This window comes from Hypanus sabinus, chromosome 26, assembly GCF_030144855.1.
Source record: "Hypanus sabinus isolate sHypSab1 chromosome 26, sHypSab1.hap1, whole genome shotgun sequence".
Taxonomy (NCBI): domain Eukaryota; kingdom Metazoa; phylum Chordata; class Chondrichthyes; order Myliobatiformes; family Dasyatidae; genus Hypanus; species Hypanus sabinus.
In genome coordinates, this window is record NC_082731.1 from 3,049,725 (window position 1) to 3,067,637 (window position 17,913).

The window sequence follows — 17,913 nt, forward strand, 5'->3', positions numbered from 1 at the left end:
TGGTGCTTTCCATCATTCTGTCCCCAAGTCAGTGTGTAAACCAAGGTATGGTGGTTTCCTTCCTTCTGTCCCCTTATCCAAATGTAAAACAAGGTATGGTGCTTTCCATCCTTCTGTCCCCTTATCCATATGTAAACCAAGGTATGGTGGTTTCCTTCCTTCTGTCCCCTTATCCAAATGTAAACCAAGGTATGGTGCTTTCCATCCTTCTGTCCCCTTATCCATATGTGAACCAAGGTATGGTGGTTTCCATCCTTCTGTCCCCTTATCCACATGTAAACCAAGGTATGGTGGTTTCCTTCCTTCTGTCCTCGTCTCCACATGTAAACCAAGGTATGGTGGTTTCCTTCCTTCTGTCCCCTTATCCATATGTCAACCAAGGTATGGTGCTTTCCATCCTTCTGTCCCCTTATCCATATGTAAACCAAGGTATGGTGCTTTCCATCCTTCTGTCCCCTTATCCATATGTAAACCAAGGTATGGTGGTTTCCATCCTTCTGTCCCCTTATCCACATGTAAACCAAGGTATGGTGCTTTCCATCCTTCTATCCCCTTATCCACATGTAAACCAAGGTATGGTGGTTTCCATCCTTCTGTCCTCATCTCCACATGTAAACCAAGGTATGGTGGTTTCCTTCCTTCTGTTCCCTTATCCATATGTAAACCAAGGTATGGTGGTTTCCTTCATTCTGTCCCCTTATCCACATGTAAACCAAGGTATTGTGGTTTCCTTCCTTCTGTCCCCTTATGCACATGTAAACCAAGGTATGGTGGTTTCCATCCTTCTGTCCCCTTATCCACATGTAAACCAAGGTATGGTGGTTTCCATCCTTCTGTCCCCTTATCCACATGTAAACCAAGGTATGGTGGTTTCCCTCCTTCTGTCCTCATCTCCACATGTAAATCAAGGTATGGTGGTTTCCATCCTTCTGTCCCCTTACCTACATGTAAACCAAGGTATGGTGCTTTCCATCCTTCTGTCCCCTTATCCATATGTAAATCAAGGTATGGTGCTTTCCATCCTTCTGTCCCCTTATCCATATGTAAACCAAGGAATGATGCTTTCCATCATTCTGTCCCCTTATCCATATGTAAACCAAGGTATGGTGCTTTCCATCCTTCTTTCCCCTTATCCAAATGTAAACCAAGGTATGGTGGTTTCCTTCCTTCTGTCCCCTTATCCATATGTAAACCAAGGTATGGTGGTTTCCTTCCTTCTGTCCCCTTATCCAAATGTAAACCAAGGTATGGTGCTTTCCATCCTTCTGTCCCCTTATCCATATGTAAACCAAGGTATGGTGCTTTCCATCATTCTCTCCCCTTATCCACATGTAAACCAAGGTATGGTGGTTTCCTTCCTTCTGTCCCCTTATCCACATGTAAACCAAGGAATGGTGCTTTCCATCATTCTGTCCCCAAGTCAGTGTGTAAACCAAGGTATGGTGGTTTCCTTCCTTCTGTCCCCTTATCCAAATGTAAAACAAGGTATGGTGCTTTCCATCCTTCTGTCCCCTTATCCATATGTAAACCAAGGTATGGTGGTTTCCTTCCTTCTGTCCCCTTATCCAAATGTAAACCAAGGTATGGTGCTTTCCATCCTTCTGTCCCCTTATCCATATGTGAACCAAGGTATGGTGGTTTCCATCCTTCTGTCCCCTTATCCACATGTAAACCAAGGTATGGTGGTTTCCTTCCTTCTGTCCTCGTCTCCACATGTAAACCAAGGTATGGTGGTTTCCTTCCTTCTGTCCCCTTATCCATATGTCAACCAAGGTATGGTGCTTTCCATCCTTCTGTCCCCTTATCCATATGTAAACCAAGGTATGGTGCTTTCCATCCTTCTGTCCCCTTATCCATATGTAAACCAAGGAATGATGCTTTCCATCATTCTGTCCCCTTATCCATATGTAAACCAAGGTATGGTGCTTTCCATCCTTCTGTCCCCTTATCCAAATGTAAACCAAGGTATGGTGCTTTCCATCCTTCTGTCCCCTTATCCACATGTAAACCAAGGTATGGTGGTTTCCTTCCTTCTGTCCTCATCTCCACATGTAAACCAAGGTATGGTGGTTTCCTTCCTTCTGTTCCCTTATCCATATGTAAACCAAGGTATGGTGGTTTCCTTCATTCTGTCCCCTTATCCACATGTAAACCAAGGTATTGTGGTTTCCTTCCTTCTGTCCCCTTATGCACATGTAAACCAAGGTATGGTGCTTTCCATCCTTCTGTCCCCTTATCCATATGTAAACCAAGGTATGGTGGTTTCCTTCCTTCTGTCCCCTTATCCACATGTAAACCAAGGAATGGTGCTTTCCATCATTCTGTCCACAAGTCAGTGTGTAAACCAAGGTATGGTGGTTTCCTTCCTTCTGTCCCCTTATCCACATGTAAACCAAGGTATGGTGGTTTCCTTCCTTCTGTCCTCATCTCCACATGTAAACCAAGGTATGGTGGATTCCCTCCTTCTGTCCTCATCTCCACATGTAAACCAAGGTATGGTGGTTTCCATCCTTCTGTCCCCTTATCCACATGTAAACCAAGGTATGGTGCTTTCCATCCTTCTGTCCCCTTATCCACATGTATACCAAGGTATAGTGGTTTCCATCCTTCTGTCCCCTTATCCACATGTAAACCAAGGTATGGTGGTTTCCTTCCTTCTGTCCCCTTATCCATATGTAAACCAAGGAATGATGCTTTCCATCATTCTGTCCCCTTATCCATATGTAAACCAAGGTATGGTGCTTTCCATCCTTCTGTCCCCTTATCCACATGTAAACCAAGGTATGGTGCTTTCCATCCTTCTGTCCCCTTATCCACATGTAAACCAAGGTATGGTGCTTTCCATCATTCTGTCCCCTTATCCATATGTAAACCAAGGTATGGTGCTTTCCATCCTTCTGTCCCCTTATCCAAATGTAAACCAAGGTATGGTGCTTTCCATCCTTCTGTCCCCTTATCCATATGTAAACCAAGGTATGGTGCTTTCCATCATTCTCTCCCCTTATCCACATGTAAACCAAGGTATGGTGGTTTCCTTCCTTCTGTCCCCTTATCCACATGTAAACCAATGAATGGTGGTTTCCTTCCTTCTGTCCCCTTATCCATATGTAAACCAAGGTATGGTGGTTTCCATCCTTCTGTCCCCTTATCCACATGTAAACCAAGGTATGGTGCTTTCCATCCTTCTATCCCCTTATCCATATGTAAACCAAGGTATGGTGGTTTCCATCCTTCTGTCCCCTTATCCACATGTAAACCAAGGTATGGTGGTTTCCTTCCTTCTGTCCTCATCTCCACATGTAAACCAAGGTATGGTGGTTTCCTTCCTTCTGTCCTCTTATCCATATGTAAACGAAGGTATGGTGGTTTCCTTCATTCTGTCCCCTTATCCACATGTAAACCAAGGTATTGTGGTTTCCTTCCTTCTGTCCCCTTATCCACATGTAAACCAAGGTATGGTGCTTTCCATCCTTCTGTCCCCTTATCCATATGTAAACCAAGGTATGGTGGTTTCCTTCCTTCTGTCCCCTTATCCACATGTAAACCAAGGAATGGTGCTTTCCATCATTCTGTCCACAAGTCAGTGTGTAAACCAAGGTATGGTGGTTTCCTTCCTTCTGTCCCCTTATCCAAATGTAAACCAAGGTATGGTGCTTTCCATCCTTCTGTCCCCTTATCCATATGTAAACCAAGGTATGGTGGTTTCCATCCTTCTGTCCCCTTATCCACATGTAAACCAAGGTATGGTGGTTTCCTTCCTTCTGTCCTCATCTCCACATGTAAACCAAGGTATTGTGGATTCCCTCCTTCTGTCCTCATCTCCACATGTAAACCAAGGTATGGTGGTTTCCATCCTTCTGTCCCCTTATCCACATGTAAACCAAGGTATGGTGGTTTCCTTCCTTCTGTCCCCTTATCCATAAGTAAACCAAGGTATTGTGCTTTCCATCCTTCTGTCCCCTTTTCCATAAGTAAACCAAGGTATGGTGCATTCCATCCTTCTGTCCCCTTATCCATATGTAAACCAAGGTATGGTGGTTTCCTTCCTTCTGTCCCCTTATCCACATGTAAACCAAGGTATGGTGGTTTCCATCCTTCTGTCCTCATCTCCACATGTAAACCAAGGTATGGTGCTTTCCATCATTCTGTCCCCTTATCCACCTGTAAACCAAGGTATGGTGGTTTCCTTCATTCTGTCCCCTTATCCACATGTAAACCAAGGTATGGTGGTTTCCTTCCTTCTGTCCCCTTATCCATATGTAAACCAAGGTATGGTGGTTTCCTTCCTTCTGTCCCCTTATCCATATGTAAACCAAGGTATGGTGGTTTCCATCATTCTGTCCCCTTATCCACATGTAAACCAAGGTATGGTGGTTTCCTTCATTCTGTCCACTTATCCACATGTAAACCAAGGTATGGTGGTTTCCTTCATTCTGTCCCCTTATCCACATGTAAACCAAGGTATGGTGGTTTCCCTCCTTCTGTCCTCATCTCCACATGTAAATCAAGGTATGGTGGTTTCCATCCTTCTGTCCCCTTATCCACATGTAAACTAAGGTATGGTGGTTTCCATCCATCTGTCCCCTTATCCACATGTCAACCAAGGTATGGTGGTTTCCCTCCTTCTGTCCTCATCTCCACATGTAAATCAAGGTATGGTGGTTTCCATCCTTCTGTCCCCTTATCCATATGTAAACCAAGGTATGGTGCTTTCCATCCTTCTGTCCCCTTATCCATATGTAAACCAAGGTATGGTGCTTTCCATCCTTCTGTACCCTTATCCATATGTAAACCAAGGTATGGTGGTTTCCCTCCTTCTGTCCTCATCTCCACATGTAAACCAGGGTATGGTGCTTTCCATCATTCTGTCCCCTTATCCACATGTAAACCAAAGTATGGTGCTTTCCATCCTTCTGTCCCCTTATCCATATGTAAACCAAGGTATGGTGCTTTCCGTCCTTCTGTCCCCTTATCCACATGTAAACCAAGGTATGCTGGTTTCCCTCCTTCTGTCCCCTTATCCATATGTAAACCAAGGTATGGTGGTTTCCATCCTTCTGTCCCCTTATCCACATGTAAACCAAGGTATGGTGGTTTCCCTCCTTCTGTCCTCATCTCCACATGTAAACCAAGGTGTGGTGTTTTCCATCTTTCTGTCCCCTTATCCACATGTAAACCAAGGTATGGTGGTTTCCTTCCTTCTGTCCCCTTATCCATATGTAAACCAAGGTATGGTGGTTTCCTTCCTTCTGTCCCCTTATCCATATGTAAACCAAGGTATGGTGGTTTCCATCATTCTGTCCCCTTATCCACATGTAAACCAAGGTATGGTGGTTTCCTTCATTCTGTCCACTTATCCACATGTAAACCAAGGTATGGTGGTTTCCTTCATTCTGTCCCCTTATCCACATGTAAACCAAGGTATGGTGGTTTCCCTCCTTCTGTCCTCATCTCCACATGTAAATCAAGGTATGGTGGTTTCCATCCTTCTGTCCCCTTATCCACATGTAAACCAAGGAATGGTGCTTTCCATCATTCTGTCCACAAGTCAGTGTGTAAACCAAGGTATGGTGGTTTCCTTCCTTCTGTCCCCTTATCCAAATGTAAACCAAGGTATGGTGCTTTCCATCCTTCTGTCCCCTTATCCATATGTAAACCAAGGTATGGTGGTTTCCATCCTTCTGTCCCCTTATCCACATGTAAACCAAGGTATGGTGGTTTCCTTCCTTCTGTCCTCATCTCCACATGTAAACCAAGGTATGGTGGATTCCCTCCTTCTGTCCTCATCTCCACATGTAAACCAAGGTATGGTGGTTTCCATCCTTCTGTCCCCTTATCCACATGTAAACCAAGGTATGGTGCTTTCCATCCTTCTGTCCCCTTATCCACATGTAAACCAAGGTATGGTGGTTTCCATCCTTCTGTCCCCTTATCCACATGTAAACCAAGGTATGGTGGTTTCCTTCCTTCTGTCCCCTTATCCATATGTAAACCAAGGTATGGTGCTTTCCATCCTTCTGTCCCCTTATCCACATGTAAACCAAGGTATGGTGGTTTCCTTCCTTCTGTCCCCTTATCCATAAGTAAACCAAGGTATGGTGCTTTCCATCCTTCTGTCCCCTTTTCCATAAGTAAACCAAGGTATGGTGCATTCCATCCTTCTGTCCCCTTATCCATATGTAAACCAAGGTATGGTGGTTTCCTTCCTTCTGACCCCTTATCCACATGTAAACCAAGGTATGGTGGTTTCCATCCTTCTGTCCTCATCTCCACATGTAAACCAAGGTATGGTGCTTTCCATCATTCTGTCCCCTTATCCACCTGTAATCCAAGGTATGGTGGTTTCCTTCATTCTGTCCCCTTATCCACATGTAAACCAAGGTATGGTGGTTTCCTTCCTTCTGTCCCCTTATCCATATGTAAACCAAGGTATGGTGGTTTCCTTCCTTCTGTCCCCTTATCCATATGTAAACCAAGGTATGGTGGTTTCCATCATTCTGTCCCCTTATCCACATGTAAACCAAGGTATGGTGGTTTCCTTCATTCTGTCCACTTATCCACATGTAAACCAAGGTATCGTGGTTTCCTTCATTCTGTCCCCTTATCCACATGTAAACCAAGGTATGGTGGTTTCCCTCCTTCTGTCCTCATCTCCACATGTAAATCAAGGTATGGTGGTTTCCATCCTTCTGTCCCCTTATCCACATGTAAACTAAGGTATGGTGGTTTCCATCCATCTGTCCCCTTATCCACATGTCAACCAAGGTATGGTGGTTTCCCTCCTTCTGTCCTCATCTCCACATGTAAATCAAGGTATGGTGGTTTCCATCCTTCTGTCCCCTTATCCATATGTAAACCAAGGTATGGTGCTTTCCATCCTTCTGTCCCCTTATCCATATGTAAACCAAGGTATGGTGCTTTCCATCCTTCTGTCCCCTTATCCATATGTAAACCAAGGTATGGTGCTTTCCATCCTTCTGTCCCCTTATCCATATGTAAACCAAGGTATGGTGGTTTCCCTCCTTCTGTCCTCATCTCCACATGTAAACCAGGGTATGGTGCTTTCCATCATTCTGTCCCCTTATCCACATGTAAACCAAAGTATGGTGCTTTCCATCCTTCTGTCCCCTTATCCATATGTAAACCAAGGTATGGTGCTTTCCATCCTTCTGTCCCCTTATCCACATGTAAACCAAGGTATGGTGGTTTCCCTCCTTCTGTCCCCTTATCCATATGTAAACCAAGGTATGGTGGTTTCCATCCTTCTGTCCCCTTATCCACATGTAAACCAAGGTATGGTGGTTTCCCTCCTTCTGTCCTCATCTCCACATGTAAACCAAGGTATGGTGTTTTCCATCCTTCTGTCCCCTTATCCACATGTAAACCAAGGTATGGTGGTTTCCTTCCTTCTGTCCCCTTATCCATATGTAAACCAAGGTATGGTGGTTTCCTTCCTTCTGTCCCCTTATCCATATGTAAACCAAGGTATGGTGGTTTCCATCATTCTGTCCCCTTATCCACATGTAAACCAAGGTATGGTGGTTTCCTTCATTCTGTCCACTTATCCACATGTAAACCAAGGTATGGTGGTTTCCTTCATTCTGTCCCCTTATCCACATGTAAACCAAGGTATGGTGGTTTCCCTCCTTCTGTCCTCATCTCCACATGTAAATCAAGGTATGGTGGTTTCCATCCTTCTGTCCCCTTATCCACATGTAAACCAAGGAATGGTGCTTTCCATCATTCTGTCCACAAGTCAGTGTGTAAACCAAGGTATGGTGGTTTCCTTCCTTCTGTCCCCTTATCCAAATGTAAACCAAGGTATGGTGGTTTCCCTCCTTCTGTCCTCATCTCCACATGTAAATCAAGGTATGGTGGTTTCCATCCTTCTGTCCCCTTATCCACATGTAAACCAAGGAATGGTGCTTTCCATCATTCTGTCCACAAGTCAGTGTGTAAACCAAGGTATGGTGGTTTCCTTCCTTCTGTCCCCTTATCCAAATGTAAACCAAGGTATGGTGCTTTCCATCCTTCTGTCCCCTTATCCATATGTAAACCAAGGTATGGTGGTTTCCATCCTTCTGTCCCCTTATCCACATGTAAACCAAGGTATGGTGGTTTCCTTCCTTCTGTCCTCATCTCCACATGTAAACCAAGGTATGGTGGATTCCCTCCTTCTGTCCTCATCTCCACATGTAAACCAAGGTATGGTGGTTTCCATCCTTCTGTCCCCTTATCCACATGTAAACCAAGGTATGGTGCTTTCCATCCTTCTGTCCCCTTATCCACATGTAAACCAAGGTATGGTGGTTTCCAATCTTCTGTCCCCTTATCCACATGTAAACCAAGGTATGGTGGTTTCCTTCCTTCTGTCCCCTTATCCATATGTAAACCAAGGTATGGTGCTTTCCATCCTTCTGTCCCCTTATCCACATGTAAACCAAGGTATGGTGGTTTCCTTCCTTCTGTCCCCTTATCCATAAGTAAACCAAGGTATGGTGCTTTCCATCCTTCTGTCCCCTTTTCCATAAGTAAACCAAGGTATGGTGCATTCCATCCTTCTGTCCCCTTATCCATATGTAAACCAAGGTATGGTGGTTTCCTTCCTTCTGTCCCCTTATCCACATGTAAACCAAGGTATGGTGGTTTCCATCCTTCTGTCCTCATCTCCACATGTAAACCAAGGTATGGTGCTTTCCATCATTCTGTCCCCTTATCCACCTGTAAACCAAGGTATGGTGGATTCCTTCATTCTGTCCCCTTATCCACATGTAAACCAAGGTATGGTGGTTTCCTTCCTTCTGTCCCCTTATCCATATGTAAACCACGGTATGGTGGTTTCCTTCCTTCTGTCCCCTTATCCATATGTAAACCAAGGTATGGTGGTTTCCATCATTCTGTCCCCTTATCCACATGTAAACCAAGGTATGGTGGTTTCCTTCATTCTGTCCACTTATCCACATGTAAACCAAGGTATGGTGGTTTCCTTCATTCTGTCCCCTTATCCACATGTAAACCAAGGTATGGTGGTTTCCCTCCTTCTGTCCTCATCTCCACATGTAAATCAAGGTATGGTGGTTTCCATCCTTCTGTCCCCTTATCCACATGTAAACTAAGGTATGGTGGTTTCCATCCATCTGTCCCCTTATCCACATGTCAACCAAGGTATGGTGGTTTCCCTCCTTCTGTCCTCATCTCCACATGTAAATCAAGGTATGGTGGTTTCCATCCTTCTGTCCCCTTATCCATATGTAAACCAAGGTATGGTGCTTTCCATCCTTCTGTCCCCTTATCCATATGTAAACCAAGGTATGGTGCTTTCCATCCTTCTGTCCCCTTATCCATATGTAAACCAAGGTATGGTGGTTTCCCTCCTTCTGTCCTCATCTCCACATGTAAACCAGGGTATGGTGCTTTCCATCATTCTGTCCCCTTATCCACATGTAAACCAAAGTATGGTGCTTTCCATCCTTCTGTCCCCTTATCCATATGTAAACCAAGGTATGGTGCTTTCCATCCTTCTGTCCCCTTATCCACATGTAAACCAAGGTATGGTGGTTTCCCTCCTTCTGTCCCCTTATCCATATGTAAACCAAGGTATGGTGGTTTCCATCCTTCTGTCCCCTTATCCACATGTAAACCAAGGTATGGTGGTTTCCCTCCTTCTGTCCTCATCTCCACATGTAAACCAAGGTATGGTGTTTTCCATCCTTCTGTCCCCTTATCCACATGTAAACCAAGGTATGGTGGTTTCCTTCCTTCTGTCCCCTTATCCATATGTAAACCAAGGTATGGTGGTTTCCTTCCTTCTGTCCCCTTATCCATATGTAAACCAAGGTATGGTGGTTTCCATCATTCTGTCCCCTTATCCACATGTAAACCAAGGTATGGTGGTTTCCTTCATTCTGTCCACTTATCCACATGTAAACCAAGGTATGGTGGTTTCCTTCATTCTGTCCCCTTATCCACATGTAAACCAAGGTATGGTGGTTTCCCTCCTTCTGTCCTCATCTCCACATGTAAATCAAGGTATGGTGGTTTCCATCCTTCTGTCCCCTTATCCACATGTAAACCAAGGAATGGTGCTTTCCATCATTCTGTCCACAAGTCAGTGTGTAAACCAAGGTATGGTGGTTTCCTTCCTTCTGTCCCCTTATCCAAATGTAAACCAAGGTATGGTGCTTTCCATCCTTCTGTCCCCTTATACATATGTAAACCAAGGTATGGTGGTTTCCATCCTTCTGTCCCCTTATCCACATGTAAACCAAGGTATGGTGGTTTCCTTCCTTCTGTCCTCATCTCCACATGTAAACCAAGGTATGGTGGATTCCCTCCTTCTGTCCTCATCTCCACATGTAAACCAAGGTATGGTGGTTTCCATCCTTCTGTCCCCTTATCCACATGTAAACCAAGGTATGGTGCTTTCCATCCTTCTGTCCCCTTATCCACATGTAAACCAAGGTATGGTGGTTTCCTTCCTTCTGTCCCCTTATCCATATGTAAACCAAGGTATGGTGCTTTCCATCCTTCTGTCCCCTTATCCACATGTAAACCAAGGTATGGTGGTTTCCTTCCTTCTGTCCCCTTATCCATAAGTAAACCAAGGTATGGTGCTTTCCATCCTTCTGTCCCCTTTTCCATAAGTAAACCAAGGTATGGTGCATTCCATCCTTCTGTCCCCTTATCCATATGTAAACCAAGGTATGGTGGTTTCCTTCCTTCTGTCCCCTTATCCACATGTAAACCAAGGTATGGTGGTTTCCATCCTTCTGTCCTCATCTCCACATGTAAACCAAGGTATGGTGCTTTCCATCATTCTGTCCCCTTATCCACCTGTAAACCAAGGTATGGTGGTTTCCTTCATTCTGTCCCCTTATCCACATGTAAACCAAGGTATGGTGGTTTCCTTCCTTCTGTCCCCTTATCCATATGTAAACCAAGGTATGGTGGTTTCCTTCCTTCTGTCCCCTTATCCATATGTAAACCAAGGTATGGTGGTTTCCATCATTCTGTCCCCTTATCCACATGTAAACCAAGGTATGGTGGTTTCCTTCATTCTGTCCACTTATCCACATGTAAACCAAGGTATGGTGGTTTCCTTCATTCTGTCCCCTTATGCACATGTAAACCAAGGTATGGTGGTTTCCCTCCTTCTGTCCTCATCTCCACATGTAAACCAAGGTATGGTGGATTCCCTCCTTCTGTCCTCATCTCCACATGTAAACCAAGGTATGGTGGTTTCCATCCTTCTGTCCCCTTATCCACATGTAAACCAAGGTATGGTGCTTTCCATCCTTCTGTCCCCTTATCCACATGTAAACCAAGGTATGGTGGTTTCCTTCCTTCTGTCCCCTTATCCATATGTAAACCAAGGTATGGTGCTTTCCATCCTTCTGTCCCCTTATCCACATGTAAACCAAGGTATGGTGGTTTCCTTCCTTCTGTCCCCTTATCCATAAGTAAACCAAGGTATGGTGCTTTCCATCCTTCTGTCCCCTTTTCCATAAGTAAACCAAGGTATGGTGCATTCCATCCTTCTGTCCCCTTATCCATATGTAAACCAAGGTATGGTGGTTTCCTTCCTTCTGTCCCCTTATCCACATGTAAACCAAGGTATGGTGGTTTCCATCCTTCTGTCCTCATCTCCACATGTAAACCAAGGTATGGTGCTTTCCATCATTCTGTCCCCTTATCCACCTGTAAACCAAGGTATGGTGGTTTCCTTCATTCTGTCCCCTTATCCACATGTAAACCAAGGTATGGTGGTTTCCTTCCTTCTGTCCCCTTATCCATATGTAAACCAAGGTATGGTGGTTTCCTTCCTTCTGTCCCCTTATCCATATGTAAACCAAGGTATGGTGGTTTCCATCATTCTGTCCCCTTATCCACATGTAAACCAAGGTATGGTGGTTTCCTTCATTCTGTCCACTTATCCACATGTAAACCAAGGTATGGTGGTTTCCTTCATTCTGTCCCCTTATGCACATGTAAACCAAGGTATGGTGGTTTCCCTCCTTCTGTCCTCATCTCCACATGTAAATCAAGGTATGGTGGTTTCCATCCTTCTGTCCCCTTATCCACATGTAAACTAAGGTATGGTGGTTTCCATCCATCTGTCCCCTTATCCACATGTCAACCAAGGTATGGTGGTTTCCCTCCTTCTGTCCTCATCTCCACATGTAAATCAAGGTATGGTGGTTTCCATCCTTCTGTCCCCTTATCCATATGTAAACCAAGGTATGGTGCTTTCCATCCTTCTGTCCCCTTATCCATATGTAAACCAAGGTATGGTGCTTTCCATCCTTCTGTCCCCTTATCCATATGTAAACCAAGGTATGGTGGTTTCCCTCCTTCTGTCCTCATCTCCACATGTAAACCAGGGTATGGTGCTTTCCATCATTCTGTCCCCTTATCCACATGTAAACCAAAGTATGGTGCTTTCCATCCTTCTGTCCCCTTATCCATATGTAAACCAAGGTATGGTGCTTTCCATCCTTCTGTCCCCTTATCCACATGTAAACCAAGGTATGGTGGTTTCCCTCCTTCTGTCCCCTTATCCATATGTAAACCAAGGTATGGTGGTTTCCATCCTTCTGTCCCCTTATCCACATGTAAACCAAGGTATGGTGGTTTCCCTCCTTCTGTCCTCATCTCCACATGTAAACCAAGGTATGGTGTTTTCCATCCTTCTGTTCCCTTATCCACATGTAAACCAAGGTATGGTGGTTTCCTTCCTTCTGTCCCCTTATCCATATGTAAACCAAGGTATGGTGGTTTCCTTCCTTCTGTCCCCTTATCCATATGTAAACCAAGGTATGGTGGTTTCCATCATTCTGTCCCCTTATCCACATGTAAACCAAGGTATGGTGGTTTCCTTCATTCTGTCCACTTATCCACATGTAAACCAAGGTATGGTGGTTTCCTTCATTCTGTCCCCTTATCCACATGTAAACCAAGGTATGGTGGTTTCCCTCCTTCTGTCCTCATCTCCACATGTAAATCAAGGTATGGTGGTTTCCATCCTTCTGTCCCCTTATCCACATGTAAACTAAGGTATGGTGGTTTCCATCCTTCTGTCCCCTTATCCACATGTAAACCTAGGTATGGTGGTTTCCCTCCTTCTGTCCCCATCTCCACATGTAAATCAAGGTATGGTGGTTTCCATCCTTCTGTCCCCTTATCCACATGTAAACTAAGGTATGGTGGTTTCCATCCTTCTGTCCCCTTATCCACATGTAAACCAAGGTATGGTGCTTTCCATCCTTCTGTTCCGTTATCCACATGTAAACCAAGGTATGGTGGTTTCCATCCTTCTGACCTCATCTCCACATGTAAACCGAGGTCTGGTGCTTTCCATCATTCTGTCCCCTTATCCACCTGTAAACCAAGGTATGGTGGTTTCCTTCCTTCTGTCCCCTTATCCATATGTAAACCAAGGTATGGTGCTTTCCATCCTTCTGTCCCCTTATCCATATGTAAACCAAGGTATGGTGCTTTCCATCCTTCTGTCCCCTTATCCATATGTAAACCAAGGTATGGTGGTTTCCCTCCTTCTGTCCTCATCTCCACATGTAAACCATGGTATGGTGCTTTCCATCATTCTGTCCCCTTATCCACATGTAAACCAAAGTATGGTGCTTTCCATCCTTCTGTCCCCTTATCCATATGTAAACCAAGGTATGGTGCTTTCCATCCTTCTGTCCCCTTATCCACATGTAAACCAAGGTATGGTGGTTTCCATCCTTCTGTCCCCTTATCCACATGTAAACCAAGGTATGGTGCTTTCCATCCTTCTGTCCCCTTATCCATATGTAAACCAAGGTATGGTGCTTTCCATCCTTCTGTCCCCTTATCCACATGTAAACCAAGGTATGGTGGTTTCCCTCCTTCTGTCCCCTTATCCATATGTAAACCAAGGTATGGTGGTTTCCATCCTTCTGTCCCCTTATCCACATGTAAACCAAGGTATGGTGGTTTCCTTCCTTCTGTCCCCTTATCCATATGTAAACCAAGGTATGGTGGTTTCCTTCCTTCTGTCCCCTTATCCACATGTAAACCAAGGTATGGTGGTTTCCTTCCTTCTGTCCCCTTATCCATATGTAAACCAAGGTATGGTGGTTTCCTTCCTTCTGTCCCCTTATCCATATGTAAACCAAGGTATGGTGGTTTCCATCCTTCTGTCCCCTTATCCATATGTAAACCAAGGAACGGCGGTTATCTTACTTCTGTCCCCATGTCTGTGCATAAACCAAGGAATGGTAGTTTCCTTCCTTCTATGCCAATGTCATTGTGTAAATCAAAGAATGGTGGTTTATTTTCTTCTGTGCATAAACCCAGGAATAGTGGTTCCTTTCTTCTGTACCCATGTTCGAGTGTAAACTAAGGAATGTGGTTTTCATCCTTCTGTCCCCATGTCCCTGTGTAAACTAAGGAATGTGGTTTTCATCCTTCTGTCCCCATGTCCCTGTGTAAACTTAGGGTATGGTTTCTGTCCTTTTGTCCCCATGTCTGTGCGTAATCTTTACTTAACTGCCCCTATCTTACCCTTGTGCTCCTTTTGATGTCAAACACCACATTCGTGTCACTCTCAAGGCAATGACATTCTCCTGAGACTGCTTTCTCGAGAAATCTGCTCCACCCACCAAAGTGGAATTTCCCTGTGGCCTACTATTTTAATTCCTGTCTCCATTCCCCTTTTGACATGTCAGTCTGTGGACTCCTCTTCTGCTATGACGAGGCTCCTTTCAGTGTGGAGAAACAGAAACTTGTGTTCTGTCTGGGTAGCCTCCAACCTGATGGCAGGAACATCAATTTATCCTCCTCCTGTTAACTTTTTTTTGCTTTTTTTTCTTCTCCCCTCTCTGTTCTTTTATTCCCCACTCTAGCTCTTACCTCTTCTCCTTACCCGTCTCAACTTCCCCTGTTGCCGCACACTCTTCCCTTTCTCCTACATTCCACTCTCCTCTCCAATCAGGGTCTTTCTTCAGCCCTTTACCTTTCCCAGGCAGCTGGCTTGACATATCAGCTTCCAGCTTGTCCTCCTTCAGCTCTCCCTGCCTTTTTATTCTGGCATTTTCCCCCTTCTTTCCAGTACTAATGATGAGTCTCAGCTTAAAATGTAGACTTTTTCATTTTCATTGACCTGAGTTCCACCAACATTTTGTTTGTGTTACTCTGGATTTCCAGCATCTATAGAATCTCTTTTGTTTATGCCTTTTGTAGACCAAGAAATGGTGGTTCCTTCTTCTGTCCTATGTCTCTACTTAAATGCATCTACCCATGTTGACAAACACCGCATTCTTATCAGTCTTGGGCAACAATATCCTCCTGAATTCAATAATGTATTTACTTAATCTGTGACATTGAATCCTGCTCCAGTGTGTGGGGAAGTTATAGGATTTACGGTGTCCTTGGTAGGATAAAATATATAACAAGAAACCTTACTTTAATCTACAAAGTTTCTTTTATGTGCTTTCTTTCTTGTAAATGTATGTAGCTAACAGCTGTTCCTCCAGGTTTTTTATCTTTGTTCTAACTATTGACATAATTCTACATGTGCTTCCTACCAATACACACTACCCACTGAATCTCAACGTACTGGGTGAGACTGTTCATCCACACAGCCTCCCTGAAAGGCAATGACTGCTCACAGCTTGGTTGATACCTTGCACTGATTCCTGTACAATGTATGAATTGTAGTCCACACGAATGAATAAGAAATAGAAAGCCCCACGATTTAATTTCTAAGGATCAATCTGCCGGCAGTGGGTGTCAGTGTTTATAGTTCCCTTCCAATTGGCCTTGAGAAGATGGTGCTTATCAGCGTATTTGGACTGCTGCAACCCATATGGAAGTTGCAGATTAAGGTTTATAATGAGGTCATAGTATGCATTATTCATGGCTTAAATCATGGCTGTTGGGTAATAGGTGAAACCAGGTAAGGTGGGGGATGATGAGCTACTGAGGGAGAAGTTAGAGATTGTGGTTGGTGATAGGCGGAAACAGCAAAGGAAAAATACACAAACCCAAGGTTTCTGCAGATGTTGAAAAGTATCATACCTACATCTGTTACTCATGCTACATAGTTCCTAGCTCCATTTGCAAGCTTCCTAGTTTGGACCCAGTGAGGATCACAGGTACATGTGTTTGATTTTGCAGAGTTCCTCTAGCATTTTATGCATGTTTCTCAAGGAAAACTATATTAGGCAGATATTCCAGAGGGAGAAGGAAGCAAGAAAACAGAAGAGAAGGTTTAAAAGAAGTTAAAAAGAATGTATCTGGTAGGAGGTAACATGAAATTCTTTAATCTCTTTGTTACTGCCCTTTTAGCTATGATCATCTCTCTGAGTTGATAACCAAGGTGCTGGACGAAAGGCCCGTCAACGCTGTGGACATCATCGAAGATATCAGCAAGAGAATCAAAAAGTTACAGTTCTCCAAGAAGATAGACACGTTGCAAGATGAATATGAAATTTCATTGGCATACAGTTTAGCGGAAGTTCAGAAATCCCTCTTTATCAAGGCAGTGGAGGAAGAAGAGGGAGTGGATCCTGAGGAAGAAGTGGTAAGTACTGTTTTCCTGATCAAGTGACTTAGAGTCTTTGGTGATAATTTAGCCCAGAAATTCCCACAAATTGTTCTGCCCACAAATCAGTTTTATTTACACAACACTAGTCCCTATTATTCCCTTTCCTGTCCTTTTCACTAAGTAAGTGTTTGCATTGTCACTAAGTAGGTGTAACAAATTGGGAAGACAGCAGATGCCAGGTATTGTGGAACAGAAATGTACAGAGGCTGAATGAGTGGTGTAGTGTGGAGGATCAACAGTAGGTACCAACAGCTCACTGATGATTCAGCTGTATATCACACCAGGGAATTCATTCCTGTACTCTAGTATCATGACCAGTTGCATCACAAGCTGGTATGGAAGCACCAAAGCCTATGAATGGAAAAGCCCAGTCCATCACAGGCAAAGCACACCCCAACACTGAGCACATCTACAAGGAGTGCTGCCACAAAGAGGCAGCATTCATCATCAAGGACACCCACCATCCAGGCTATAATCTTTTCTTACTGCTGCCATCAGGAAGAAGGTACAGGAGCCCCAGGTTCCACATGGTGTGTGTAGTTTTGCATTGTGTGTGTAGTTTTTCATTGATTCTATTGAATTTCTCTGTTCTACTGTGAATGCCTGCAAAACAATGAACTTTTTTGAACTTTGAGTCAACTGATTAATGTCAGGGTAACCAAACAAGAACAATTAATTAAGGGTAAAAGGACCTTGATAGCAGTAATATACAGGCCTCTCAACAGTAGCTGGGATGTGGACCACAGATTACAACAGGAAATAGAAAAGGTGTATCGAAAGGGCAATGTTATGATAATCATGGAAGATTTCAACATGTTGATTGGGAAAACCAGATTGGAAATGAATCTCAAGAGAGTGAGTTTGTTGAATGCCTATGAGATGGCTTTTTAGAGCAGTATGGTATTGAACCTACTAGGAGATTGGGTGTTACGTAATGAAGGTGATTAGGGAGCTTAAGGTAAAAGAACCCATAGGAGACAGTGATCACAATATGATTGAAATTTCATAGGGAGAAAATAAAGTCTGACATAGTGGTATTTCAGTAGAGTAAAGGAAACTGCAGTGGTATGAGAGAGCAGTTGGCAAAAGTAAACTGGAAGGAGATGCTGGCAGGGCAGCAATGACGTGAGTTTCTGGGAAATATTAGGAAGGTGCAGGACAGAAGCATTCCAAAAATGAAGAAATACTCAAATGGCAAAATAGTACAATCGTGACTGACAAGGGAAGTCAAAGCTAATGTAAGAGCAAAAGAGAGGTCATCCAACAAAGCTAAAATTAGCGGGAAAACAGAGGATTGCGAAGCTTTTAGAACCCAACAGAGAGCA

The 17,913-nt window shown here is 44.0% G+C and overlaps 1 protein-coding gene across 2 annotated transcripts in view; it reads left to right on the forward strand.

Annotated features, from left to right (window-relative positions):
• The window catches only part of rsph4a (radial spoke head component 4A), a 61,747-nt gene that overhangs the window by 23,660 nt on the left and 20,174 nt on the right, over positions 1-17,913 (forward strand). For both annotated transcript variants that reach the window (XM_059951384.1, XM_059951383.1), the window contains exon 2: positions 16,330-16,564. In XM_059951384.1, coding sequence (XP_059807367.1) covers positions 16,330-16,564 — 235 coding nt within the window. The remainder of the gene's footprint in view (positions 1-16,329; positions 16,565-17,913) is intronic.